Here is a 26,562-nt window from a genome sequence, read left to right on the forward strand (position 1 = left end):
ACTTAACAAGGTTCCTGTGAATGCGAGCGAATCCACAAAAGGCAGGGGGACTTAGAAGTTGCCCCTTGCGGAAACCCTCATGAATCGATGGCATCACCGCGTCCTTCGACGTTTGTCTCTGCTGCCCGGGAGGCAAAGGATGGTTACAAAAGGGGCCTTTATCGCAAAACCCACGGAGAGGGGCAAAAAGAGAAAGAAGGAAACTTCGGGACGGAGATGACAAGGTCGCACATAGAATTTTTCAAAAAAGATTTTCTCTGTCTTGCTCTTCTTCACGTGGGCTGGGCTAAATCTAAACGGCAGGAGAGAACAAAGCAAGTCCCCCCCCCCCCACGGCTTGCCTGAAGAGCACTTGATGTTTTTCAGCGTGCAAAAAAATATTTCCGATTCAGCCATGCGAGGGGGCATCTCTCTGCTGCTCTGCACGTCTAGGATCGTAGGGGCCTGCTCTTCCCCGGGACCAAAATTCCAGAATGTGGAAAGCCAACAGACTCTGGTGTCCGGGTCTTTTCCCACATTGGTGAGGAGGGTCTTTGTCCAAAGGCAAGCAGGCAAGGGGGCCGGGGAACGGGGAAGCAAGCAGGGGTGCAGCCGTGCAAGGGCAACTCCGACGGAGACGGCAGGACAGAGTCTTTTTAGGATTACGTGGAACTTCCTTGGCGAGACCCTTGCTGGGTTGAAAACTCTTCTCTTGGAACATCTGCATTGGCAGCACAATGAGTAGCAGAGAGCAGACCAGGGTTAAGAGGAGGAAGAGGAAGAGGCGGAAGAAGACGAAGAAGAGGAAGACGAAGAAGAGGAAGAAGAAGAAGAAGAAGAGTTGGTTCTTAGATGCCGCTTTTCTCTACCTGATGTCAAACGTACAGGAAACTCACAACAAACTTCTTAATAATAAAGAGTTTTATTGATTAGTACTATACGCAAGAGACTGAGAAGTCAAATCTGACCAGAGGCCAGATTTGCCCCAGCTTATCAATACATTTCTCCCGCCCAAAACTTGACAGTTCCCAAGGGAGGGGGCAGAAGAGAAAAGACATATGTGTAACATAAACAGGATTTCGTTCACACAACCTTGAGGAGGTGACAACAACCCCGCGAGCCCACAACAAGATAAGGTTAACATAACATCACTATTCATTCTTATAGCTAGAAAAACTACAAGGCCTGGGGCAAGCAGGCGCCAGGTCCAATAAAGCAATATAACTGACATGGAGGAACTCAGGCTAATTTATGACAGAGATTCTACAATCCTGACACCTGAAGGAGTCTCAAAACGGACTTACAGTCACCTTCCCTTTCCTCTCCCCACAACAGACACCCTGTGAGGGAGGGGAGGCTGAGAGAGCCCTGATATTCCTGCTTGGTCAGAACAGCCTTCGTTGTAGATGCTTTCATGCTTCTTAAATAAAGTTTCATTCTATGAGATTACTTACTTAGAAATCAAAGTTTCTCACACATGCCCAGTGCAGCCCCCAAGCTTTGGCAATAACATGCCCAGTGCAGCTCCTGGCAGCCTAATGCGGAGTCCTCGGACCAATGCAGCTCCCAGAATGTGCGGCCACTGGCACAACCAGCACAGAGCACTGGGCTGCACGACTTCCCCTGCTCAACTTAAGGTAAGCAAAGAACACTGTTTTACTTTTTGGAAGATTTAAATCTCTCTGTGTATTTTTTTTTAATCTAAAATTTCTCTGCAAGCTTGGGGAGTTCTCCCAGGGCCATTCCACATGCTGAAAAAAATAGCGTTATACTATTTCAATCAAGCCACGCAGCCAATCACCTTTCCCCCACTTTTAAAGGGACCACGATGCCAGCTAATTGTTTTTAAGTAAAATTTCTCAGTTGCTATGTCTATGCATCTAATCTATGCATCTATGATTACTTTATTGCCACCCCTTTTGGAATTATGAGTCTTGAAGTTTTAAAAAAGTAACCCCGTTTTTTTGGTGAGCGGGGTTAGAGAGGCATGCTTTGTGTGTTAACAGGTGTGTGGGGGAATTTTTTCTTCTGCTCTGCCTGGACGATTTAATGTGTATTCGTTGCTCCAGGCAGTTTGCTTAAAAAAAAAAAGCCCTGTGCCCGGGAGAAAGGAAAGTGAGGGGGGTGCGAGGGTGAGAGTTGGAGGTGGAGATAGCCTCCACAATTTTCCTTAGGGTGTGTTTGCTTGTTGCTCTCCTCTCGCTTCTACTACATGGCTGGGGAAATCCACTTTTGCGGATTCTCCAACTAGCACTTTAAAATGGAGGCTATAGCTGCCGGTTTCCTGCTGGGACACCGGATGCAGGCGGCATTGTTTAAAACGCCAAAAATATGGCGTCAGCAAAAGGTAAGCCTTTCAGTATATTTTCCGGGTGCGGAATGGCCCCCAGTTTGCTGAAAAATATCATTAGCTTCTACATGGCCTCCTACTGCAGATTTAGCGATCTGCAGATGGGAACCACAGGTGGTTATTAGAATACAAGATGTGCCATCGAGAGTGTGTCTGCCACCCTGGAAGAATTAGATCCTCTCTGACCTTGGTTCTTTTTAGCACATTGATTTTTTTTTCTACATCTGTTGTTCCCAGCCTTACAAAAAGATGCCTTCGGTCTGTTTTGTGCTGTGAATTTTACAGCCATTTCCCAAGGGAACTTGCTGTTCTGCTGGCCTCAATTAAAGCAGACAGGGAGGGGGGCAGCCGCTCACTCTGATGCCATCCAACATTCAAGCAGTGGCTAATGCTCTGTTTTTAATAAATAGACAAATGCACTGAGAGTCTTACGAGGACCAGCAGTTTTAGGTCCTTTCCCTCCCCTCGGATGATTAATTAACTGTGAACAACACGCTCAGCACAGGGACCTCGCAGGTAAAAGTGGGGGAAGAGAAAATCCTCTTTTGTTGAAGTGGGCACAGAGGAGAGGGAGGCAATTAAATTTTGGCCTGCTGTCTCTTCCGCCTGCCATTCCACTGCCATCAGCACTCCCACCCCAATGCACCTGCTGGTCTGAACATAAGAACATCCAAGGAGAACTGCTGGGTCACACCAGAGGCCACCTAGTCCAGCCTCACGTCTCACCCAGGGGCCAGCCAGTCCCTCTGCAGGGCCAGCCACAGGGAAGAGAGGCCGAGGCCTTCCCCTGAGAAGACCCTCAGAAGAGCCCTGCTGGGTCAGACCAGGGAAGGTCCCTCCAGTCCAGCCTCCCGTCTCACCCAGGGGCCAGCCAGTTCCTCTGCAGGGCCAGCCACAGGGCAGAGAGGCCAAGGCCTTCCCCTGAGAAGACCCTCAGAAGAGCCCTGCTGGGTCAGGCCAGGGAGGGTCCCTCCAGTCCAGCCTCCCGTCTCACCCAGGGGCCAGCCAGTCCCTCTGCAGGGCCAGCCACAGGGCAGAGAGGCCAAGGCCTTCCCCTGAGAAGACCCTCAGAAGAGCCCTGCTGGGTCAGGCCAGGGAGGGTCCCTCCAGTCCAGCCTCCCGTCTCACCCAGGGGCCAGCCAGTTCCTCTGCAGGGCCAGCCACAGGGCAGAGAGGCCGAGGCCTTCCCCTGAGAAGACCCTCAGGAGAGCCCTGCTGGGTCAGGCCAGGGAGGGTCCCTCCAGTCCAGCCTCCCGTCTCACCCAGGGGCCAGCCAGTTCCTCTGCAGGGCCAGACACAGGGCAGAGAGGCCGAGGCCTTCCCCTGAGAAGAGCCTCAGAAGAGCCCTGCTGGGTCAGGCCAGGGAGGGTCCCTCCAGCCCAGCCTCCCATCTCACCCAGGGGCCAGCCAGTTCCTCTGCAGGGCCAGCCACAGGGCAGGGAGGCTGAGGCCTTCCCCTGAATGGACCCTCAGAAGAGCCCTGCTGGGTCAGGCCAGGGAGGGTCCCTCCAGCCCAGCCTCCCGTCTCACCCAGGGGCCAGCCAGTTCCTCTGCAGGGCCAGCCACAGGGCAGAGAGGCCGAGGCCTTCCCCTGAGAAGACCCTCAGAAGAGCCCTGCGGGGTCAGGCCAGGGAGGGTCCCTCCAGTCCAGCCTCCCGTCTCACCCAGGGGCCAGCCAGTTCCTCTGCAGGGCCAGCCACAGGGCAGAGAGGCCAAGGCCTTCCCCTGAGAAGACCCTCAGAAGAGCCCTGCTGGGTCAGGCCAGGGAGGGTCCCTCCAGTCCAGCCTCCCGTCTCACCCAGGGGCCAGCCAGTTCCTCTGCAGGGCCAGCCACAGGGCAGAGAGGCCGAGGCCTTCCCCTGAGAAGACCCTCAGAAGAGCCCTGCTGGGTCAGGCCAGGGAGGGTCCCTCCAGTCCAGCCTCCCGTCTCACCCAGGGGCCAGCCAGTTCCTCTGCAGGGCCAGCCACAGGGCAGAGAGGCCGAGGCCTTCCCCTGAGAAGACCCTCAGGAGAGCCCTGCTGGGTCAGGCCAGGGAGGGTCCCTCCAGTCCAGCCTCCCGTCTCACCCAGGGGCCAGCCAGTTCCTCTGCAGGGCCAGCCACAGGGCAGAGAGGCCGAGGCCTTCCCCTGAGAAGACCCTCAGAAGAGCCCTGCTGGGTCAGGCCAGGGAGGGTCCCTCCAGTCCAGCCTCCCGTCTCACCCAGGGGCCAGCCAGTCCCTCTGCAGGGCCAGCCACAGGGCAGAGAGGCCGAGGCCTTCCCCTGAGAAGACCCTCAGGAGAGCCCTGCTGGGTCAGGCCAGGGAGGGTCCCTCCAGTCCAGCCTCCCGTCTCTCCCAGGGGCCAGCCAGTTCCTCTGCAGGGCCAGCCACAGGGCAGAGAGGCCGAGGCCTTCCCCTGAGAAGACCCTCAGAAGAGCCCTGCTGGGTCAGACCAGGGAGGGTCCCTCCAGTCCAGCCTCCCGTCTCACCCAGGGGCCAGCCAGTTCCTCTGCAGGGCCAGCCACAGGGCAGAGAGGCCGAGGTCTTCCCCTGAGAAGACCCTCAGAAGAGCCCTGCTGGGTCAGGCCAGGGAGGGTCCCTCCAGTCCAGCCTCCCGTCTCACCCAGGGGCCAGCCAGTTCCTTGGCCAGCCACAGGGCAGGCTTTATATACGAGTCAAATAACTCAGCCATTATGTCTGCACATGCCAGCCTAGGAAGCTAAGCAGAGTCAGCCGCGGTGCTTGGATGGGTCGCTACACAGAGGCTGTCCATGCCAACCCCCCTCCGTCCCCCTTCTTGCCTCGAAAACCCTGGAGACGCTTGCCGTAAATCGGCTTCCACTTGACGCAACTTTCCACCCCCGAGAAGCGTTTTTGTTGTGGTTCTGGTTGGCCCAGACTAGCCCGATCCGGTCAGATCTCGGTAGCCAAGCAGGGCTGGCTTTGGTCAGTCCTTGGATGGAGGATCACCAAGGAAGGCCTGGGTTGCTAGGCAACAAAAAGCAATGGCACACCTCTTCTGCTTGTCCGTCGCCTTGAAAACCCCATGAGGGGTTGCTTGCAGCATGTCGGTGCTTTATTACTCTCGATGTTGCTGTTGCACCCCCCCCCCCCCAGCTTCTAGGGTCCTCACTGCAACATCATGCAGGGCTCACATCCAGCCGGTGCTGAGGCAGCTGCATTAGTTGCTGGTTGCGGCCCGGATCAGTGTCAAGGTTTTGGGTGTTTACCTTCAAGGCCATCTGCAGTCTGGGCCCCTCGTGTCTGTGGGACCGCCTGTCTACTTATGCCCCCCACAGGGCTCTTTGCTCTGCGGCTATGAACTTGTTGGACCTCCCTAGTCTCAGGGAGGTTCGCCCGGCCCCGAAGGGGTGGAATGAGCTCCCAGGAGAGCTGAAGGCCCTGATGGAGCTGTCTCAGTTCCTGCAAGAGGGAGCTCTTCCGCCAGGTCTTCGGTTGAGGCAAGGGCGAGGAAGATCTAGGGCCCCTCGCTGGCTAGCTTGGTCATCAGGCATCGTAAAGGTAAAGGTATCCCCTGTGCAAGCACCGGGTCATGTCTGACCCTTGGGGTGACGCCCTCCAGCGTTTTCATGGCAGACTCAATACGGGGTGGTTTGTCAGTGCCTTCCCCAGTTATTACCGTTTACCCCCTAGCAAGCTGGGTACTCATTTGACCGACCTCGGAAGGATGGAAGGCTGAGTCAACCTTGAGCCGGCTGCTGGGATTGAACTCCCAGCCTCATGGGCAAAGCTTCCAGACGGCTGCCTTACCACTCTGTGCCACAAGAGGCTCTCAGGCATCATAGGGTCTGTTATATTGGGCTTGGGATCTTTCGCTGCCTGGCGGGTGGATCTCTAATAGGGATTTTATTATTGTTTTAGGGGGTTCTCCTGGATATTTATGACTAACCCATCACGAGTGACATTACGGGAGTGGCGGGATATAAATAAAATAATAAATAAACACACAATTTTTCACTGTGTCTTAGATTACGGCTCTACAATTGTTTCAGGGTTTTTGAGAGGCAGAGAGATGTTGGCAATATGATGTGCGCTGGCCACTGAGGGCCTGCCCCAAGGACCTTTTCTGAGGGTGCTAGCCAGAAGGCTGATGCCTCTCCTGGAAGCTTGCAGAAGCCTTTTAAAAAGAGCTTTCTTCCAGACTTATCATAGAGTTGGAAGGGTCCTCCTGGGTCATCTAGTCCAACCCCCTGCACTGTGCAGGGCACTCCCAACCCTCTCGCTCCTCCACTGTCACCTGCCACCCCCTTGAACCTTCACAGAATCACAGAATCCTAGAGTTGGAAGGGGCCTCCTGGGCCATCTAGTCCAACCCCCTGCACTATGCAGGACACTCACAACCCTCTCGCTCATCCACTGTCACCTGCCATCCCCTTGAGCCTTCCCAGAATCAGCCTCTCCGTCGGATGGCTCTCCAGCCTCTGCTTAAAAATCTCCAAAGATGGAGAACCCACCACCTCCCGAGGAAGCCTGTTCCACTGAGGAACCGCTCTGACTGTCAGGCACTTCTTCTTTTAAAGCATACTTGGAGCAAGGTAATTTCCAAACCACCGTGTGTTGATTAGGACACTCGTCTGCTCTTCAAAAATTGAGGGCATCACTCTTATTTTTTGAAAATCTCAACATGCCTTTAGGGGCCCCAGCGCAGTACCCATGGACACTGAAATGTACACGGATACATTTTTTGCTGCCCACCAAATAATTTTATAAAGTGAGCTTCAGCCTCTTGCCCCACAGAGCTCCTGATCTCATTTGCCATGTGATACCATTTCAGTGCTTGTTTTATTCCCTCTTATTATTGCCTTTCTCAGATCATTTTTAAACATTGCTCTTCTCCCTTGCACTTGGGGATTCCCCTGTTGGCGCCGCCTTCTGCAGCAGCCATTTTGTGCTTAGCTCCGCCTCCAACGGCAGCCATTTTGTGTCTGCCCCCATCACCCTGAATTAGCATCCTAAAGCGCTCCAAACGTTTGGGGACCCCCAACTTACAGACTTTGTCGTCCACCTTTCTCGAAAATATTGGAAGCAGAATCAGATGCTCAGCTCTTCATGCTTCAGGCATGAACATTTCTGGTCGCTAAGCAAGACATGAAATCGCCGTCCTTAAAAGACAGTTTGTACACTTCCTGTGCCTGAAGAGGGTGGGAACATGCTGTCCCCGTGAGGTCACAGATGGGACGTGATTCCCAGCGGCCCGATGTTGTCATCTGGAGAGCAGCCCTGGAATTGTGTGAATCGGTGGCGGTTGTGTCACCCTCTTCTGCCAGGCTTGGCGCTCGAGTGCCTGATGCGCATGATGCGCTAACAATTGAGAACTGGCTCACGTTCTGCCAGCCGTCTGCCAGAACTATCGCTAATCGTATACTCTTGTTGGATTAGCATTTAGCAATCTGGCTAATGTTTGCAGGCCCCTTTTGGGAGGGTAATGCCTTATAATTTTGTATTTGGGCTTTGAGGAGAATGGCGATTAAAGATTGCATATTTCTCCTCCCTAGGTAGACAGTCCCCCCTCTCCCATTTTAGGCAGCCGTTATGATTTTGCTGAAAGGTCTGCTGCTGTGGTCAAAGAGATGTTCCAGCACTTATTGGTAAATCTTCCCCTGACAAGGAGTAGGAATAGCTTACACTATACTGTGCTTTTCCTAACCTTTTTATCTTTGAGAACCCCCTGAAACATTCTGCAGGCTTGGAGAAACCCCAGAAGTGATGTCAGCAGGCCACACTCCTTGCCACACCCCCGGAAGTCACATGTCCCTAGAAGTGACATCACTAAGCCACTCCCACAGGATGTGACGTCACCAGGCCACTCCCACGGCAACGGAAGTGACAGTGCAGAAATATTTTCAGATGGTTTGTGAACAGAACCATACCCGCCCACTGGGGTCTTGCAGTGGGAGCCTCCAGAACCATATATATCTTTTGAAAAAAAATTATAAAACATTAATTAATCCCCATCCAATCAGCAAATCTTTTCCGGGGCTGCCACGGAAGCCCAGTGTTTCAAGAAACCATGGTTGAGAACGCCCGGTCCTTCTGGAGAGCTACAGTTTGGCCACCCCGGCCCTAAAGGGTTCCCTGCCAGGGGCTCATGGGCTTTGTAGTCCGTGGACATCTGGAGAGCTACAGTTTGGCCACCCCGGCCCTAAAGGGTTCCCTGCCAGGGGCTCATGGGCTTTGTAGTCCGTGGACATCTGGAGAGCTACAGTTTGGCCACCCCAGCCCTACAAGGTTCCCTGCCAGGGGCTCATGGGAATTGTAGTCCATGGACACCTGGAGAGCCACACTTTGGTTCCCCCAACCCTGTATGTTTCCTATCAATTAGCCGTGAGTTGATGAATCTAGATTTGCACGAAATCTTAGCCCCACACCCTTTCCTCTCCAGTGGGCCCTGAAGACAGACCTGCATCTAAGAAGCCAAGTATAGAAAGAGCTACGGCAGCGGGAAAGAAAATGAAGACTGGGGGCAGAGAGGCGGGGAGGGGAAATTATTGGGGGGAAAGAGCCGGAGGAGGCAGCCAGGAGGAGCAGCGGGCGGGAGGGAGGGAGGAGGAGGAGGAGGAGGAGGAGAACTTCCTGCCCCCTTTAGCAACCAAGTGCCCGTTGCCAGGCCCCATTATTAAGTTGCCAGGGGCAACCGGGCGCCTGCCTTTTTGCACCCGGAGAAATGTGTATTTGCGTGCGTGTGTGTGTTTGTGTGTGTTGCTGTTTTGCAAATTCTTCAGCTGAGCGGCAGCTCCCAGGCTCCACGAGTGGTATTCCAGAGTTGCTCCCTGCCGCATGGCGAAAGCTTTGTCCCCTCGCATGGCACAAACGAACCTTTTCCCCACACGTTTGGGAAGGGGCCGGAAGCCTCGATCTCTCTGGCTTGTGGAGCAGCAGCAGCGTATTTGCTCTCTCTCTTCCTCCCTCCCTGTGTGCTCTCTCCGCCTTCCACCTCGCCCAGCGCTGGCCCAGAATGTTAATGCGTCTGCAGCCCAAAATGATTTATCGGTCCCCAAAGCGTGGAAAAGAGCCCTCCAGCGAGCTGGCTTGGCACTCCACCGAGGCCGGAAAGACCTCCACCTGGTTTTGCACAATGCCCGGCTGAAAAGAGCTTTATTTGTCTGCAGACAGGACCCTCCTTAGGGCCGCCGGCCTCCAGGGGGCACAAACGGATGGCCGCTCAGTAGCGGGATGAGCAAAGCAAGGACGAAAAACGCTTTTGAGCGTCGCCTTCCAAGGCAGCTGTGCTCAGGGTGGCTTGATAATTCAAAACACGAGCCAGGATGTCTGAAAACCACACCGGCTGAATTGGTTTTCCCGATAATCGCCCAGGCTAGACTTCTGTAACTCGCTCTACGGGGGCCTACCCTTGGCTTCGATCCGGAAATCACAGCTGGTACGGAACGCAGCTGCAAGATCATCTTGGAGGACCCACGTCCAGCCTGTGCGGAGCTCTGGCTGCCAGTCTGTTTCCGGGTCAAGTTAAAGGTTTTAGTTTTGACCTTCAAGGCTATATATGACTCAGGTCCTCCTTACCTGTGGGACCGCTTACCTCCTTATGCCCCCCGCGCGGAACTTCTCTCTGCGGGTATGAATCTGCTGATGGTCGTGGGGCCCCGGGAAGCACGCCTAGCCTCAACCAGGGCCTTTTCAGTCCTGGCCCCTACCTGGTGGAATCAGCTCCCTGAATCGCTGCGGGCCCTGGGGGAGCTCTACCGGTGAAAACAGCCTGATCAGTGCTGTGACTGGCCCAAGGTCACCGGGCTCTGCTGCACAAGGGGGGGAGCGGGGAATCAATCCCTGTTCGCCAGATTAGATGCCCGCACTCTAAACTACTACACCAAGCTCTCTTGAGTAATTTTAAGATCAGGGTCCAGGAGCAAATGAGAACAAGATGCAATTTAATAAAGATGAGTGTAAAGTTCTGCATCTGGGTCAGAAAAATGAAAAGCATGCCTACTGGATGGGGGATACGCTTCTAGGTAGCACTGTGTGTGAACGAGACCTTGGGGTACTTGTGAATTGTAAACTAAACATGAGCAGGCAGTGTGATGCAGCGGTAAAAAAGGCGAATGCCATTTTGGGCTGTATCAACAGGGGCATCACATCAAAATCACAAGATGTCATAGTCCCATTGTATACGGCACTGGTCAGACCACACCTGGAGTACTGTGTGCAGTTCTGGAGGCCTCACTTCAAGAAGGACGTAGATAAAATTGAAAGGGTACAGAGGAGAGCGACGAAGATGATCTGGGGCCAAGGGACCAAGCCCTATGAAGATAGGTTGAGGGACTTGGGAATGTTCAGCCTGGAGAAAAGGAGGTTGAGAGGGGACATGATAGGCCTCTTTAAGTATTTGAAAGGTTGTCACTTGGAGGAGGGCAGGAGGCTGTTTCCGCTGGCTGCAGAGGAGAGGACACGCAGTAATGGGTTTAAACTTCAAGTACAACGATATAGGCTAGATATCAGGAAAAAGTTTTTCTCAGTCAGAGTCATTCAGCAGTGGAATAGGCTGCCTAAGGAGGTGGTGAGCTCCCCCTCACTGGCAGTCTTCAAGCAAAGGTTGGATACATCCATTTTCTTGGATGCTTTAGGATGCTTAGGGCTAATCCTGCGTTGAGCAGGGGGTTGGACTGTATGGCCCCTTCCAACTCTATGATTCTGTGATTCTAGCACCTTTAAGACCAACAAAGCAAAGCAAGTACTCGAAAGCTCCCTCATTGAATAAATCTCTGTTGGTCTTAAAGGTGCTGCTTTTTTTGGGCTACTTCAGACCAACACGGCTACTCATTGGAATCTATCCTTGAGTAATTTTGTTTGGCATCATTTGTGGGAAGCCGGGACTTTCTCAAGCAGGCGTTTCCTCTAGGTGGGGGCCACCACGAAGAAGGCACTTGGACAGGCAGGTGTTGGTTTTTGGCATTTTGGACACCTTCTGGTCCTCAGTTTGGAGGTGGGATCTGTTGGTGTCGCAGCTCTGTTTGAAATTAATTTTATCATTTACGTTTGTTTAGCCCTTAAGCGCATCCAGTGGCCAGTTAAGCCTGGGCAGAAACTCCGGCTTAGACCACGCCTGTGTCGTCCTCTTGGAAGTCCTCCTCAGCGGGAACTGAGTCGTTGCACTTGATGCATTGCCGTCCACGTCCCCTTGAGGATGCGCTTTCATCCTCTCCTTATTAAGTGCCTAGCGCATTGCGGGCATGAACATTCTCCCCAAGGGAGCTGGATTGAGCTTCCTGGTTTATGGCCTTCCCTAGGAGGTAAAGTAGCTGCTAATAACCAGCGGTGGGCGTGCGCAGGAAAGGAGACTCACGTTAGCTGCCCATGGGGAAGAAGGAGGGCCTCATGTGCGGTTCGGATTTCATGTCGTTCTTTTCATCAGCCGACAATCCTTCGACTCAGAGCTGGCTAAAGAGCAGCAGAACTCTAATCTGGAGAGCTGGGTTTGATTCCCCGTTCCTCCTCCACCTGCAGCCGGCTGGGTGGCCCTGGACCAGTCGCGGTTCTCATAGGGCTGTTCTTGCAGAGCAGTTCTCTTAGAGCTCTCTCGGCCCCACCTCCCTCGCAGGGTGTCTGTTGTGTGGAGAGCCACAGCCCCTCCCTAACACATGGAGTCTATCCAGCTCTGTTTTGTCTACTCAGACTTGGCAGGGGCTCTCTAGGGTCTCGGGAAGAGGCCTTTCACCCAATCTTTCCGGCTGGGAATGCTGGGCGTTGAACCTTGGACCTTCTGCCTGCCAAGTAGAGGCCCTGCCACTGAACCGCAGCCCCTCCCCATGGCTCTCCAGGGTCTCACGCGGAGGTCTTTCCCATCCCCTCCTGCCTGGTCCTTTCAACTGTTGGCGGGGATTGAACCTGGTCCTCCTTCATGACCAGCAGAGGCTCTGCCACTGAGCCAACGCCTCTCTCCATAGCTCTCCAGGGTCTCTGGTCCCATCCCCTCCTGCCTGGTCCTTTTAACTGGAGATGCCGGGGATTGAACCTGGGACCTTCTGCAGGCCAAGCAGAGGCTCTTCCACTGAGTCATGGGTCCTCCCCATGGCTCTCCAGGGACTCAAGCAGAAGTCTTTCATTCCCCTCCTGCCTGGTCCTTTCAACTGGAGATGCCGGGGATTGAACCGGGACCTTCTGCATGCCAGGTAGGGGCACTTCCCCTCCCTTCTGTAATATACTTAACACTATGCTGGATGCAGAAATGCTACTGAAAAAGGCCACTGGGTCTCCGTTCCTCCTCCTCCGATGCACAGAAGCTTGCGTCATTTCCTTGCTTACCTTCCACACGATTGGCTGGCAGCAGTGACACAACGCCAACCTTGACGATGCCATGACGTGGATCAGTGCGCAAGTCTTGTAGAGGGAGAGAATATGGCATGCGTCTGCCAACTTCAGTCATCCTTGAGAATTTCGGGTCTCGGGCAAGCCACCCTCTGTTTCCATTTGTTACAGAAACGGGAAAATAAGCACACATGCCCATGCGCAGCGGCGCACATGACCGCGCACTGCTATGCAGGCAGAAGCATGATACCGATTGGAACGCTCACTAAGCTCCTATTCTATCTGGCTTTCTTGGGGTTGGGGGTGGTGGAGGGAGAAGTACAGAGATTTGTAGGTAATTTCTCTTTCGACCCCAACTGGGCATCTTTGCCGCACCTTCCCGAAACTGCGCAAATCTTGCTCGTCGGTCCCTTTGCACCCGCCTCTGAATACATAAACGCAAAGTCTGGTTCCCCATCGTAATCCTCAAAACTTGGTTAACATGACAACTGGTTACTACTCTTCGATTGCCATGACGATCCGCCAGGAGACTGTGAAAATGTCACGCCGTTGGGTTATATTTAGCTTTCTTGCTCTTCCCGGGGAGAGCGACTTTAACCGAGGCGGGGAAAAGCACTGCCGGCGAAGCGCCGGGAAAGGTACCGGCGGAAAAGATCGGTCACGTCTGTTGCGTTCCTCTGTCGGGCCGTGGGAAGGCGGTCCCTATCGGATCCCGTTTTCTCCGCGGATGCAGGATAGTTGTGGCAAGGCTAGCCGTGTCAGCGCTGGCGTCCCGAAGGTGGCTCAGGACTGGTAGCCTCAAGATGTAACTGCATTCCTCGTCCTCAAGCTGTCCCTTCTCCTTTCCAAAGTGCTCTGCCGCAGGTGCAGGAGACTGGGGTTTTGTTTGTTTATTTATTCTTAATTTTTATGATTACATTTATATCCCACCCTCCCTCGTGGCTCAGGGCAGTTTGCAGTGATAAGATGTGTGGCGCAGTGCGAAGGAAGCGTCGTGAACCTTATAACATATCTAGCAGCGGAGCTGGTAACATTTCCAACTATAGAACCTTTAAGCAATTGAGTGATTTCCCCCTCGTGTATCTGTAGATTCAGTTTTTCCGGGAGTGTTTGCAGTTTGGTGGCGGGAGGGCCCCCGGTGGCTGTTCCGCTGGCCTCAACTTGGCGGAAGAGCTCCATTTCGAAGGTCCCGCGGAATTGTTTTAGTTCCGGCAGGGCCCGGATTTTTTCTGGGAGCTCATTCTCCCAGTGGGGGCCAGGACTGAAAAAGCCCTGGCTCTGGTCGTGGCCAGACGAGCCCCCCTGGGGCAAGGGGTCCCCAGCTTGTTGGGGTTTATAGAGCTACCATTTGCGCTCCTGTTAAGATGCTTTTCTTGTGGCTGCCAGAGGTCAAAAAGTGGGATAGTAACCGCAATTACAGAGAAGGTTGTGTCTCTCAGGCTGGAAAGCTCTTGAATCCTAGGATCGTATAACCATAGAGTTGGAAGGGGCCATGCAGGCCATCTAGTCCAGCCCCCTGCGCAAGGCAGGTTCAGCCTCAAGCACCAAGAGCGTGGTTTAATCGAAGCCGACTCCATGTGATTCCGAGGACTTCCAGTGGGCAGCTTGCTTGGGAACTGATAACCATCTCCAAGTAATTAGAAGGCTGCCATGTAGAAGATGGAGCAGAGTTGTTCTCTCTTGCCCTGGAGAGATGGACCAGAACCAATGGGATGAAATTAATTCAAAAGAAATTCCGTCTCAACCTCCGGAAGAAGTTCCTGACAGTCAGAGCGGTTCCTCAGTGGAACAGGCTTCCTCGGGAGGTGGTGGGTTCTCCATCTTTGGAGGTTTCTAAACAGAGGCTGGAGAGCCATCTAACGGAGAGGCTAATTCTGTGTAGGCTCAAGGGGGTGGCAGGTGACAGTGGATGAGCCAAGAGGGTTGTGGTTGTCCTGCATAGTGCAGGGGGTTGGACTAGATGACCCAGGAGGCCCCTTCTGACTCTATGATTCTAAATGGATTGGTCCATCTTGTTTGCTGCAGAACGAGCCCTAGGCGAGGTCTGTGGACGTGAGCTGCTGATTGAATCCTGAAGAGGGGATGTTCCTTCCCTGCTCGTGGCATTCTGAGAGCAGCTTCTTGCAGCTGCGAAGTTGTCCTTGTGACGGCGGCTCAAAGACAAGCGATTCCCCGCCCCCAGGCCAACACGCACATCTGTGCCTACAGATGACGGAACATGGCCGCCTCCGGTGGTTTCTGCACGGTGCCTAGCTTCGACTGATCAGCGTTTCACACCAAAACTGAAACGCTGTGGAGCGCATGATTCTTGCCTTCGTCCGTTTCGTAGCTGGGGGGGGGGGGGTTGCGTTTTGGGGGCATTTTGTGATGCCACATTCATGATCATAGAATCATGGAATAACAGAGTTGGAAGGGACCTCCTGGGTCATCTAGTCCAACCCCCTGCACTATGCAGGACACTCCCAACCCTCTCGCTCTCCCACTGTCACCTGCCACCCCCTTGAACCTTCTCAGAATCAGCCTCTCCGCCAGAAGGCTCTCCAGCCTCCGCTTAAAAATCTCCAAAGATGGAGAGCCCACCACCTCCCGAGGAAGCCTGTTCCACTGAGGAACCGCTCTGACTGTCAGGAACTTTTTCTGGATGTTTAGAGGGAATTTAGAATCCTATAATCCTAGAGTTGGAAGGGACCTCCTGGGTCATCTAGTCCAACCCCCTGCACTAGGCAGGACACTCACAACCCTCTTGCTCATCTACTGTCACCTGAGCCTTCACAGAATCAGCCTCCAGCCTCTGTTTAAAAATGTCCAAAGATGAACCCACCACCTCCCGAGGAAGCCTCAAACTGTCAGGAACTCCTTCCGGATGTTGAGACGGAATTTCTTTTGAATTAATTTCATCCCATTGGATCTGGTCTGTCCTTCCGGGGCAAGAGAGAACAACTCTGCTCCATCCTTTTAAATGATGCCGACACCCTCTCTGTTCCTTGCTCTGATGGTCATTGGTTAGGCATGGAGCAGCTCACACTGTGTGTGTGTGAGAGAGAGTTTGTGTGTATCTGTTTCCCAGTCCAGAGGGTCTCGCGGTGGCAGAGTGTTCACCACGAAGCCTCTGGTCATTGCTTTTTTTGTCATCGTACCCAACAGGCAGGCCCCTAGTTGGGACAATTTGCCATCTCAAAATGTCTGGGACTTTTCAGTTTAGAAAAGAGACGAGTAAGGCAGGGGGCACAGATTATAGGGCAACCTGAGAGCCATCATGGTGTAGTGGGGAAGAGCAGTGAACTCAAAGGCTTGATTTCTCACTCCTTCACAAGCAGGACCTTGGGCCAGTCACAGTCCTGTTAGAGCTGTTCTCCCAGAGCAGTTTCTTTCAGAGCCCTCTCAGTCCCAACTAACTTACAGGGGTTGTGGGGAGAGGAATGGAAGGCAATTGTAAGCCGCTTTGGGATGACTTCGGGGAGTGAAAAGCAGGGTGTAAAACCCAACTCATCTTCCTCTTCCTCTTTTTTTTCTGAATAATCTCCTATAGTCAGTGGGATGAGAGATTAGAATGGCAGCCCCTAATCTGGAGAACTAGGTTTGATTCCTTCCTCCTCCTCCACATGCAACCACCTGGGTGACTTTGGGCTAGTCACAGTTCTCTTAGGGCGGTTCTTGCGGAGCAGTTCTCTTATTCTCAGCCCCACCTACCTCCCAGGGTGTCTGTTGCGGGGAGAGGAAGGGAAAGGCGATTGGAAGTCTCTTTGAGACTCCTTCAGGTAGAGAAAAGCGGCATATAAGAACCAACTCCTTCTTCTTCTTCAGTAATCTCAGGGCTCTCTCAGCCTCCCCTCCCTCACAGGGTGTCTGTTGTGGGGAGAGGAAGGGAAAGGCAATTGGAAGTCTCTTTGAGTCTCCTTTAGGTAGTGAAAAGCAGGGTATTAAAAAAAAAACAGCCCGTCTCTTTCTCCTGCATGCTAAGCAGAGGCTTCTCCTCCTCCTCCTCCTCCTCCTCCTCCTCTTCCTCCTCCTTCTCCTTTTCCTCCTCGGGCAGCCTGTCCCACAAGGTAGGGGAGCCACAACGGGGAAATCAAACACATGGGCATGGCTGGTTTTGCCTCCTTGCAGGTTGGCACTTTGCAGAATACTTTTGGGGCATGGGCAGCCTCAATCGCTCTGCCGCTCACTTCCAGGCCGATACTCTGCAGAAAAAGGACGGGCATGCAGGGATCAGGGCCCGAGGTCCCCTCGGCAAAGGCCGCCTGCGTTAATGGTGGCAGGAGAGCTGACTGCCTTGGAGTGCTGCTTTCTGAAGACGAGGTGCCCTGCTTTTCTCTTTTAAAGACTGCGTTTTATCTCTTTCCACACAGTCAAGAGCAGGTTGCCTTGTTTTTGATGTCTCGCTCACAATCTCTCAGTAGGCATCAAAAAGGTCTTTTTAACACCCCCCCCCGCGCGTTCCACTTTCACGTTAAAAGGCCCAAAAGGAGAGGTGCTTTTTCCCTTTCCCCCAAATCCAGCTCTGATCTGTAACCTTGAGAATGCAGATTGCGTCCCTTGATTTGTTGGCTTTTTTCGTTTTATCTCTCTGCAGCCTGTAATCTCGAATTTGCCCCCGAAGCTTTGGCAGCATTAGGGGGACGGTCTTGTGTTTTGGCGTATCGAGTGACAGAGTCAGAATGAATTAAGGGGATTCTCGAGCTGAGGCAGAGCGCTCTTGCTTTGCAAGAACCAGAACGCTCCCTGCCTGCAGGAGAGTTAATATTTTTTTTCATTCCTGCAGAGCGATGCAGGAATGGGATTGGCGCAGAAGCGGAGCGGGGGAGACGCGGGGTCAGAAGAAGGCTGATCTTGTGTGCACAACTACACCTTGGTGCGTTTGTGCGGCTTGCGCACGGGAACCTGATCCAGGAATGGCTGTCAAAGAGGGGTTTTTTGTTGTCGCCACGGTATTAATGCAGAGTCATTGCACGTGTTGAAATTTTTAAAGAACATTTTTTATCCTGGGAGTGTCGAAGGAGACGGTTGTGGATTCGGTTCACGCAGAGCCCAAGCAGACACCCCTGGGAAGCCCACGGCCAGGGAGACTGCGAAAGCAGCCCCTCACCCATGCTCCTCAGCCCCAGCAGGGGCTCATGGGAATTGTAGTCCATGGACATCTGGAGGGCCAGAGTTTGACTGCCCCCCGGATTCGACCATCTGCAGTGGAGTTGGCATCCATAAGTTGTCCCTGAGGCACAGGGAGGAGAAATTATTGGTTGAGTGGGAGGGGAGAGTTTTAATGGGGGATTAAGGATTTTAATGTATTTTTTGTGGAGTATTTTTACTGCGAGACAGCCTGTCTGATAGCGGTGGGCCAGGGGTAGTCAAACTGCGGCCCTCCAGATGTCCATGGACTACAATTCCCAGAAGCCCCTGCCAGTTTGACTACCCCTGTGGTGGGCAATAAATCGTAGTATGAGCAGTAAAACTAGTGGTATTAATAGTGGTGATAATAATCACTCTTGGAGGATGATAACATGGGACGCTTGGATTACATGCAGCGTTAGGGAGATAGTTTATTGCGAATGTATCCCTCTGGGTGATCAGATGGTGATTGCACATGCGGAACGTCACTACCCTGCCTTTTCAACCCTTTCAGTCGGGTGGCCTAGAGCAGTGGTCATCAACCTTTTTATCACCGGGGACCGGTCAACGCTTGACAATTTTACTGAGGCCCGGGGGGAGGGTAGTCTTTTGCCGAGGGACGTCGCCACCACCAGCTGAGCCCCTGCTCCACTTGCTTTTCCGCCGGCACCCCTGACTTCTGACCGCCTGCTGGGGGGGGGTGCTGCCAGTAGCAGCTGCGCAGTGTCACACTAAGGGGGAGCCCCAGCCATGGCGGCCGCTGGAGAACTCCAAAGGTGAGCCAGTGGCAGAGTGGCAGGGCAGCCCCCAAGGCAGCAGCCAGGGAGGAGGACGAGGAGGAGCTGCAGCCCGATACCGACTGATCCACGGACTGGTACCGGTCCCTGAACAGGGAGTTGGGGACCACTGGCCTAGAGATCTCCCATTGCAACCGATCTCCAGACAGCAGAGATCAGCCCTCTTGGAGAAAAGGACTGCCTTGGCGGGTGGAGAAGATGGCATTGGACTCCCTAGGAGCCACCTCCAAATCTCCATGTATTTCCAAACCCAGATGTGGGAACCCTTCAGGGAAGTCTCTCCGTACACAAAGGAGCATATCATTGATAGAAACAGGGCATATAGCAGGAAAAAGGCCGGTGAAACCTGCCAGAGATCCTCCTTGCTTGTTAATTGCCTCTTTGGGGTACAAACGGGTCTTCCTGAGTGGCAGACAAGTGGACCAAGGTGCATCCAGCGGCAGGTTACCCTTGTAAAAATGCAAATTATGTTGCTGAAATGTAAATCGTCGGATCAGCCACTGAATAAATTCAGCTGCAAGGGGAATATGTGTGGCTCAGCAAAAGAATCCTGCTGCATCCTTGGTGGGGCTCTGAAGATGCTTCCTCAAGCAGGAAATTATCTTTTTCAAAAAAAAAAAAGGGCGATAACAACAAGCACTCCCACACACCCCAATTAGAACTTCGTAAGTGGGGATGCTTCTAAATGAATTTGCATCTGGTTCATTAAATGGCGGAACTCCAAAATGAGGCTCCTCCTCCTTGCTAAATGGGAACTTTCCAAATGTTTATATTATCAAAATATCATCCTTTTAGCAAAAAACTGGTGGTCTTCCTGATGGCCCCCGGGTTTTGGCCACCGTACAAAAGATTGTTGGACTAGATGGGCCACTGATTTGATCCAAAACAGCTTCTCTTATGTCCTCTGATGAGATCCTAAACCTGGAGCTGGCCCCCCACCCTCTGCTGGCAGCTGGAGGGAGGGGGGTCCTGGCAACCTGATTCAAGTCCTGTTGCTTTGAACTGTAGAATGAAGGCAGGTTGAGCTCTACCTTCCTTTGTAGACTCCAAAGTGCTTACCTGTGGGCTAGATTCCCCCCTCCCATATCTGCCACCCTAGCATACGGTTCATTGGGCCGCAGCTGCCGAATTCACCTCCAGATGAAAATCAATAAAGCCGCTTCTCCTGGCGATTGCTGGGAATCTTCATTTCTGAAGCGGCCTCCCTCCCCCGCACCTGGCAGGTCTTTAGCGAGGGAAAATGCCTGCGGCACCCAAGCTCCTAGCAAAGTCGTTTCGCCCTAAAACGGAGACGTCGGGCCTTCCGAGTAACCTGATTTCCTTCTAATGGGCGGGATGAGGAGCGTTATAACTTTTGCTTAGTGGGACGGAATCAACCTAACCATGCGCAGCGGATCAGCATAATAGATCCTGCAGAGGCATTTCTGCCTCCGAGGCGACGGAGCTCTGGTTCTCAAGAAAGCAAGGCCGGAGGCGTGGCTGCCGGAGGAAGGCAAAATGGGTACCCACGTTGATGTCGTGGTACGAAAGAGCAGTGACTCCCGAAAACTCCTCCCCTGCCAGAGATTTTGTTAGTTTCGAAGATGTCCCTGCGCTCTTCTGCAGCTTCAAACAGACTCCGTCTCCCTGGAAGACACCATGTTTAGCTGTCCAGAATGGGAACCCCGTCAGCCTTGTGCTAAAAGGACAAGGGGACTCCCATGCTAGCTGGATCTGAAGAAGTGACTCCCCAAAGCCCCTCTCCTGCCACCCCTTTGGTTAGTCTTGAAGGTGCTCCTGCCGGTCTCTTGGCTCTTTTCTCCTGTTCCAGAAAGACTCACACGACTGCCCCTCTTGACCTGTCTATGTAGAGGCATCACATTCAGCTGCTCAACATGGAAATCCATCAGCCTTGCTGTATAGGGACAGATGGACTCCCGTTCCAGTTGTATATGGAGATGTGAGCAGGGTCTCCCCAAAGTTCGTTCCCTGCCCCCAATTTGGTTAGTCTGGAAGGTGCTCCTGGGCTCTGGCTCTTTTCTCCTGCCGTAGACAGGCTCTCACGGCTCCCCTTCTGGATCTGTCCCCAGGGGAGGCACCACGTTTAACTACACAGAATGGGAATCCGTCAGCCTTGCGATAGAAGGACCGATGGATTCGCATTCTTGCTATATCTGAGGAAGTGAGCGGGGACCCCCGAAAGCTCACCGCCTGCCACGAATTTGGTAATTCTTGAAGGTGCTCCTGGACGCTGGCTCTTTTCTGCTGCTACAGACCGATTCACCCAGCCGCCCGTGTCGATCTAGTTAGATGCAGAAAGAGCATTTCTGCATTCAAATGAGCTCTAGGTGACACTGCAGAGATAGATTCACAATCAAGCTGTATCTGAGGAAGCGAACCGTGACTCACAGAAGCTCCTCCCCTGCTACAAATTTTGTTAGTCGAATTTCCAACCATTTCCCAACCTGAACCTGGCCACCCTAACCTGCCCCCCCTGCCCCTCACTAGAGGCCAGCAAGACCCAACAACCCTAGCTCCTTCTATATCATGCTTCAGATTGCCCTCAATGAAGCTGCATAAGAAATGCATAAAGGACTATTCTTTTAGAAAAGAGCAAAAGTCCAGTTTGACTTTTGTATTCAGGAAATACCTTTTGGCAGCTAGGCCGGAAGATGCCATAGTGGTTGCTGGCAGAGACAATCACAGCCACACCCAGGTGACGGGGGACTGAAAGCCTTGGGCATTTCCGCACCTGTTAAATGTAGTGAAATGCTCACCTTATGTAGTCGTTATATTCCGGCTCCTCCATACGACGTCCCAACATCTGGGCAGGAACCAGCCAACTACATCCTCCATTTTAAAGCCCTAGTTTGAGAATCACATAAAGTGGATCCCCCAACTTATTTATCATGAGCTACAGGAGAGCAACCAGCTGGCAACCAGCAGAGGGAAGGTATGGAGGCTCAAAGGCACTAAAGGAGCCTGCCTGGTCCCGCCCTCGCACCCACCTCCCTCTCCCTTGTTCCCAGGGACAGGAATTTCTTTTTAAAAAGGAGGTCTAACTTCCTGGAGCAACGAATAGGCGAACAAGCGTGCAGGCGATGGCAGAAATAGTAACACAAAGCATGCATCTCTAAAGTTCCCCCTCCCCCCCCCCAAAAAAAAATCAGGAACAAGATTAATTTATAAAAGTTATATGCATAGCCGTTTAAATGGAGAACTATTCATTTAAAAAATAGCGGGCATTGCGGGACCTTTAAAACATGGAGAAAGGGAATTGGCTGTCTGGATTGATTGACAGGTAGAAGAGAGTCATGCGTAAAGCGTGTTGCTCTCTTCCACCATTTCCAGCAGCAAGACGGAAGCGAGACAGCAAGAAGGTGAGGAGGGGCTGAGAGGCGCAATAATGTTTAGCGCTACGCCATTCAGCTGGCGTAACGCTATTTTTTCTGATGTGCGGAAATTTCCCAAGAATCCCAACGCCTTCTTCCCTGAAGGATATTGGAAAGAGGCGTAAAAGGTAAAAGGAGAGATTGGCCGCCGAAGCATCAGCTGATCGCTCCTGGCACAGCGAACGCCGCGCTATGGGGGGGGGGGAGGAGTGAGTGCCGGCAAACGTGCATTTGCGGAGCTGCCACACCTGCGCATTTGTGCCCGCCAGTGTGCCGGCACCCGTGCCTCCTTCCCCCCTCCCCACAGCACGGCGCTCGCTGTGCAGGGGAGGGAGGCACCTCCCTCCCCGCTTTGGCCCAGTACCGAGGGTTTCACAGTCCAGTACCGGTGGAGTCATGAATACACAGTGGAATATAGAATGCAGATTATTTCATACTCTTCCTCCAACTGAGGGGCCTGTCCTATCCAATGCTCTGTGTGACCAAAACCCAGATAACATCAGCAGATCCAGAATCCAGTGCAGACTTAATCCTGATTTCTTGCTCGTTTCCCTGCAATTTTGGTCATATTGGTGCTTCCAGCAGCGTGAATAATCTCACACTGAGCTGGGGGTTGGACTAGATGACCTGAATGGCTCCTTCCAACTCTATGATTCTATGCTTTTTAAACAAAAGCTGCGAAAAAGTGAACATTTTAGTATGTGGGACTGCCTCTGTCTCGGTGTTTGCTGCCTCTCGCAAGCAGGATAGCAAGGCAGGATTTCCGTCTGCAGAGGCCACGGAGGTTCCACACAATAACCCCCTTCGCCAGTTTACCTGGGACAGATCGGTCCATAATTTCCTCGTCTTTCTCTGGGTTCTTCTTTGTGAATCTGCCGTTGTTTTTGCTGCCTTCCACTCCTCAGTAAAGGAGCCAATGGCCGTGAGAACAAATTCTGTATTCCGTGCTACTGCTGTTTCTTAGCCGAGTGGCCAACTGCAGTTGGACACTGGGATGAATTTAGAGCTGCTATCAAGATTCATTTTTCATTTCCTCTTTGAATTTTGATGCAGGTGGTATCCATTCAGGCCAGTTTTGCACATATGTTATTCCAGTGCAGCAAAATGGTTGGTTTGACATGTATTCATTCATCCATCCATCCATCCATCCATCCCTCCCTCCCTCCCTCCCTCCCTCCCTCCCTCCATAATATAATAAAATCATAGAGTTGGAGGGGACCTCCTGGGTCATCTAGTCCAACCCCCTGCACTATGCAGGATGCTCACAACCCTATTGCTCATCCACTGTCACCTGCCACCATTCATAATATTCATGCCACCTGAAACTACTTTCTATAAGAAATTCCTTTAGGGAAGATTATCTTAAGTTTTATGGACAGTTTCCTTCAGGATGTCAGGAACCTTCTGCCTTCACCATGTGCTCTTTTTTGGGTGGGGGAGGGACTGCAGCCGAGAGATTCAGCCTCTGCTCGCCATGCGGAAGGCCCCAGGTTGAAGGAGATGGGAGAGTCCTGTGTCTGAGACCTTGGAGAAATGCTGCCAATCTTTGTGGGGCAGCACTGACTTTGATGGGCCAGGGGTCAGATCCAGTATAAGGCAGCTTTATGTGTTCATGTATTTATCATTTCTTTGGACCCTGATTGACTTTCATTATTTCCTGTGATGTGATTGTACAATACCTGCTTTTGTCACAGTGATTCTTGTAATAGGGGCCTGGTGTTTCATAGTACCTGTCGGAGGCTACGAGAAACTAAGGTTTTGTTTGTCTGTACAATGTACATGAATGCAGGCGATAGGATGAGTCCTCTAATAAGTAATGTAATCAGAAATCTAAAGCAGAGTAAAAAATGCTAGACACTGCATTGGATAATGCAGAAAATGGCATTATAGAGCTAGGAAAGATTCTTAAATCTGAAGAAATGTCTAGGGTTGGCCGTGGAATGAACCGTGAAGCAAAATTCATCATGAATTTTGCCCTGTTCCTGATGGGCCATGAACCTCCACAAAATTTTAATGCAGCTTGTGGCCGTTTACAGATAGATCAAAAAGCAGGGGTTTCAAGGGACTCGGAGTCTCTTGAAACCCCTGTTTTCTGTTACCTACAAATGCTGCAAAAAAAGCTGAGGGGCAGAGAGTTGTTTATCAGGCTTTCTAATGCAGTCACTGTAAAGAGAGTGTCACCCCACTGCTCAATTGTTTGGGGAGCTTTTACACCCAGTTCCTTTAAAGAGACTGCACAAGGAAGCCCAAAACAACCGAGCAGTGGGGAGCAGTCTTCTCCCCGCCGCTGAACTGTTTTTTTTTGGGGGGGGGGAGGATTTCTGCAAACCCCACTGAAAGGGACTATAGTTGGTGACATGAACCACATTTTTCTGATTCATGCCAATCCCTAGATTTATAACTAGTAACCAAGGTCAAGTTAATTCATACCAAGATATTCCCCATTGCTAAAATGGCCAAACTGAGGTTATTGTACTTTGGTCACAGAAGAAGACGAGAGTCAGTGGAAAAGACAGTACTGCTATTAAATGGTGAAAGCCACTGGAAAAATGGCTGGTTTGACTCCCTAGAGGAATTTTTGGGCTTTGGTTTGCAAGTCCTAAACTAGGCACTAGACTCTAGAGGACTGGATGTTTTGGAGGATACTAATTCATAAGGTCGCCGGAAGTAGAAGACTGTGCAAAGGGAGGAGGAAAACACATTAGACAAGCAGATAATGCTTGCTACACGCAGTGGTCCAATCCACCAGTCTCCTCCTTTGTTAAAACACACCTTCCTGAACTATTCCACTGTGGCACAGCCCTCTCGCCTTTGCAGAAGTGCCCTCCCGGACTATTCTATTTCACCACGTTTGTGGGAAGGCGTTAACTGGGGAGATTTCCCAAGAGAATTGTGGATCTTGCCATGTATTAGGGCAGGGGTAGTCAACCTGTGGTCCTCCAGATGTTCATGGACTACAATTCCCACGAGAATTCATGGGAATTCATGGGAATTGCAGTCCATGAACATCTGGAGGACCACAGGTTGACTTACCCCTGTTTTAGGGTGACACCCCTGTAAGTGCCAGATGAGCAAAGCTGAGGAGTTGAGGCAGATGTGCAGAAACGAAGGGCCAAGGCTGCCGATGGTCTTTATGTGGCAGGCAGGGCTTCAGTGGCGGATGGGTGGCCGCCGGCATGGCTGCAGGATGGGTGTGATGTGCGTGCGTCCCGTGCGCAGCACCCGATGGTAACCGAATTGTGGCATTCTGTACCAACAGGCGTTTCTGAGTTGACTTCAAGGGCAGGTCCAAGTAGAGTGCCTTACAATAGTCCGGTCTGGGTATTGCTGTGGCACGGATCCAGATGGCCCGATCAGCTGAGTCAAGGTAGGGGGCCATCTTGGGGGCTCGACGGAGTCGGAAGGAAGACTTTTGCAGCAACGTTAACTTGCCGAGACTAGGGTGCCAGGACCCTGCTGGGTCTGGGAGAAAGCCTGCTTTGGCATCGCTTCCCCCCTACTGGGGGGCTCAGAAAGCGGAAAATCCGACCCCAAACAGCCGTATTTGCAGGGTTCCTGCTCCCCCAGACATGCCCCCTACACTCCCCCCACACTCACCAGGACCAGGAGGAACATCCTGGTGTGCTGACGTCACCCAGAAGTAACATCAGCATGTGGCGGTCATTGGGGGGTGAGTATGTGGGTTTGGGGCAAAACTCTATGGTTTGAGGCTGGTTTTTTTTTTTTTTTTACCATAGAGTTTTCCCAATAGCCAGAGCGTGCTGATGGTACTTCCGGATGATGTCAGCATGCCAGTTGCTTTTCTGGGTTCAGGTAAATGCGGGGTGGGGGCGTTCCTCAGTTGTACCCTCCCTTCCCTGCAAACTGCGTGGCGACACATGGCAACCCCAGCTGGGACCAGTATAACCCCAAGGCTCTTAACTGAGTCAGCGGAACTGCACCAAAAGCGGAACATGCCACGCCCCAAACCTCTGCCTTCCCGACCAGCACAGCCTCTGTCTTATTACGATTTGGTTTTAGTTGTGATTCCTAGCCACTTAACCCAGGCAGGGGCTCAGGAGATCCGGATAAGGAGGTGCCGAGTTTCGGTGTCGTCAACATGCTGGTGGCAGACCAGCCCAAGACGGTGGATGATTTGCCCTCAGGGCTTCACCTAGGACAGGGGCCCCCAATATGGCACCTGCAGCTACCTGTCCTGGGGCCTGCCATGGCAGATGGGCCTTTTCATTCTAGCGGGGCCAATGACCGGCTGGGCAGATTTTTAAAAACGTTGCTTTGGCTGCAGCCGTCACCATAGTGCCAGGATCTTGACTGGGTTCTGAATTCTAATTTTGAACTGATTTTATACTAATTTAATTGTATTTTAAATACAACCGACTTCTACCGCAATAGTATGGTTTTGGGATTTATATTGTCTGTCCTATTTAGTGCCGTGTTGTACACTGACTTGAGGCATCCAGTCACAAGAGAGCGGCACAGAAGTCTCTGAATGAATGAATGAATGAATGAATGAATGAATGAATGAATGAATGAATGAATGAATGAATGATCAAGTTATCAATGTGCAAGCATAAATAGTTTTAAATGGAAGCTATGCACCCTCAGGGAAGCGTGGCACAGAAATCGCATGAATGAATGAATGAATGAATGAATGAATGAATGAATGAATGAATGAATGAATGAATGAATGAATGTGTGGGTT

At 52.2% G+C, this 26,562-nt stretch overlaps 1 protein-coding gene across 5 annotated transcripts in view; it reads left to right on the forward strand.

The window, feature by feature from the left end:
• FAM168A (family with sequence similarity 168 member A) overlaps positions 1–26,562 on the forward strand; it is a 150,822-nt gene that overhangs the window by 68,779 nt on the left and 55,481 nt on the right. For 3 of the 5 annotated variants that reach the window (XM_077341216.1, XM_077341219.1, XM_077341217.1), the window contains exon 4: positions 25,120–25,227. The exons of the other annotated variants lie outside the window; for them this stretch is intronic. In XM_077341216.1, the coding sequence (XP_077197331.1) occupies positions 25,120–25,227 (108 nt within the window). The remainder of the gene's footprint in view (positions 1–25,119; positions 25,228–26,562) is intronic. 5 annotated transcript variants of the gene reach the window in all.

Source organism: Paroedura picta, chromosome 6, assembly GCF_049243985.1.
Source record: "Paroedura picta isolate Pp20150507F chromosome 6, Ppicta_v3.0, whole genome shotgun sequence".
NCBI classification, from domain to species: Eukaryota; Metazoa; Chordata; class Lepidosauria; order Squamata; family Gekkonidae; genus Paroedura; species Paroedura picta.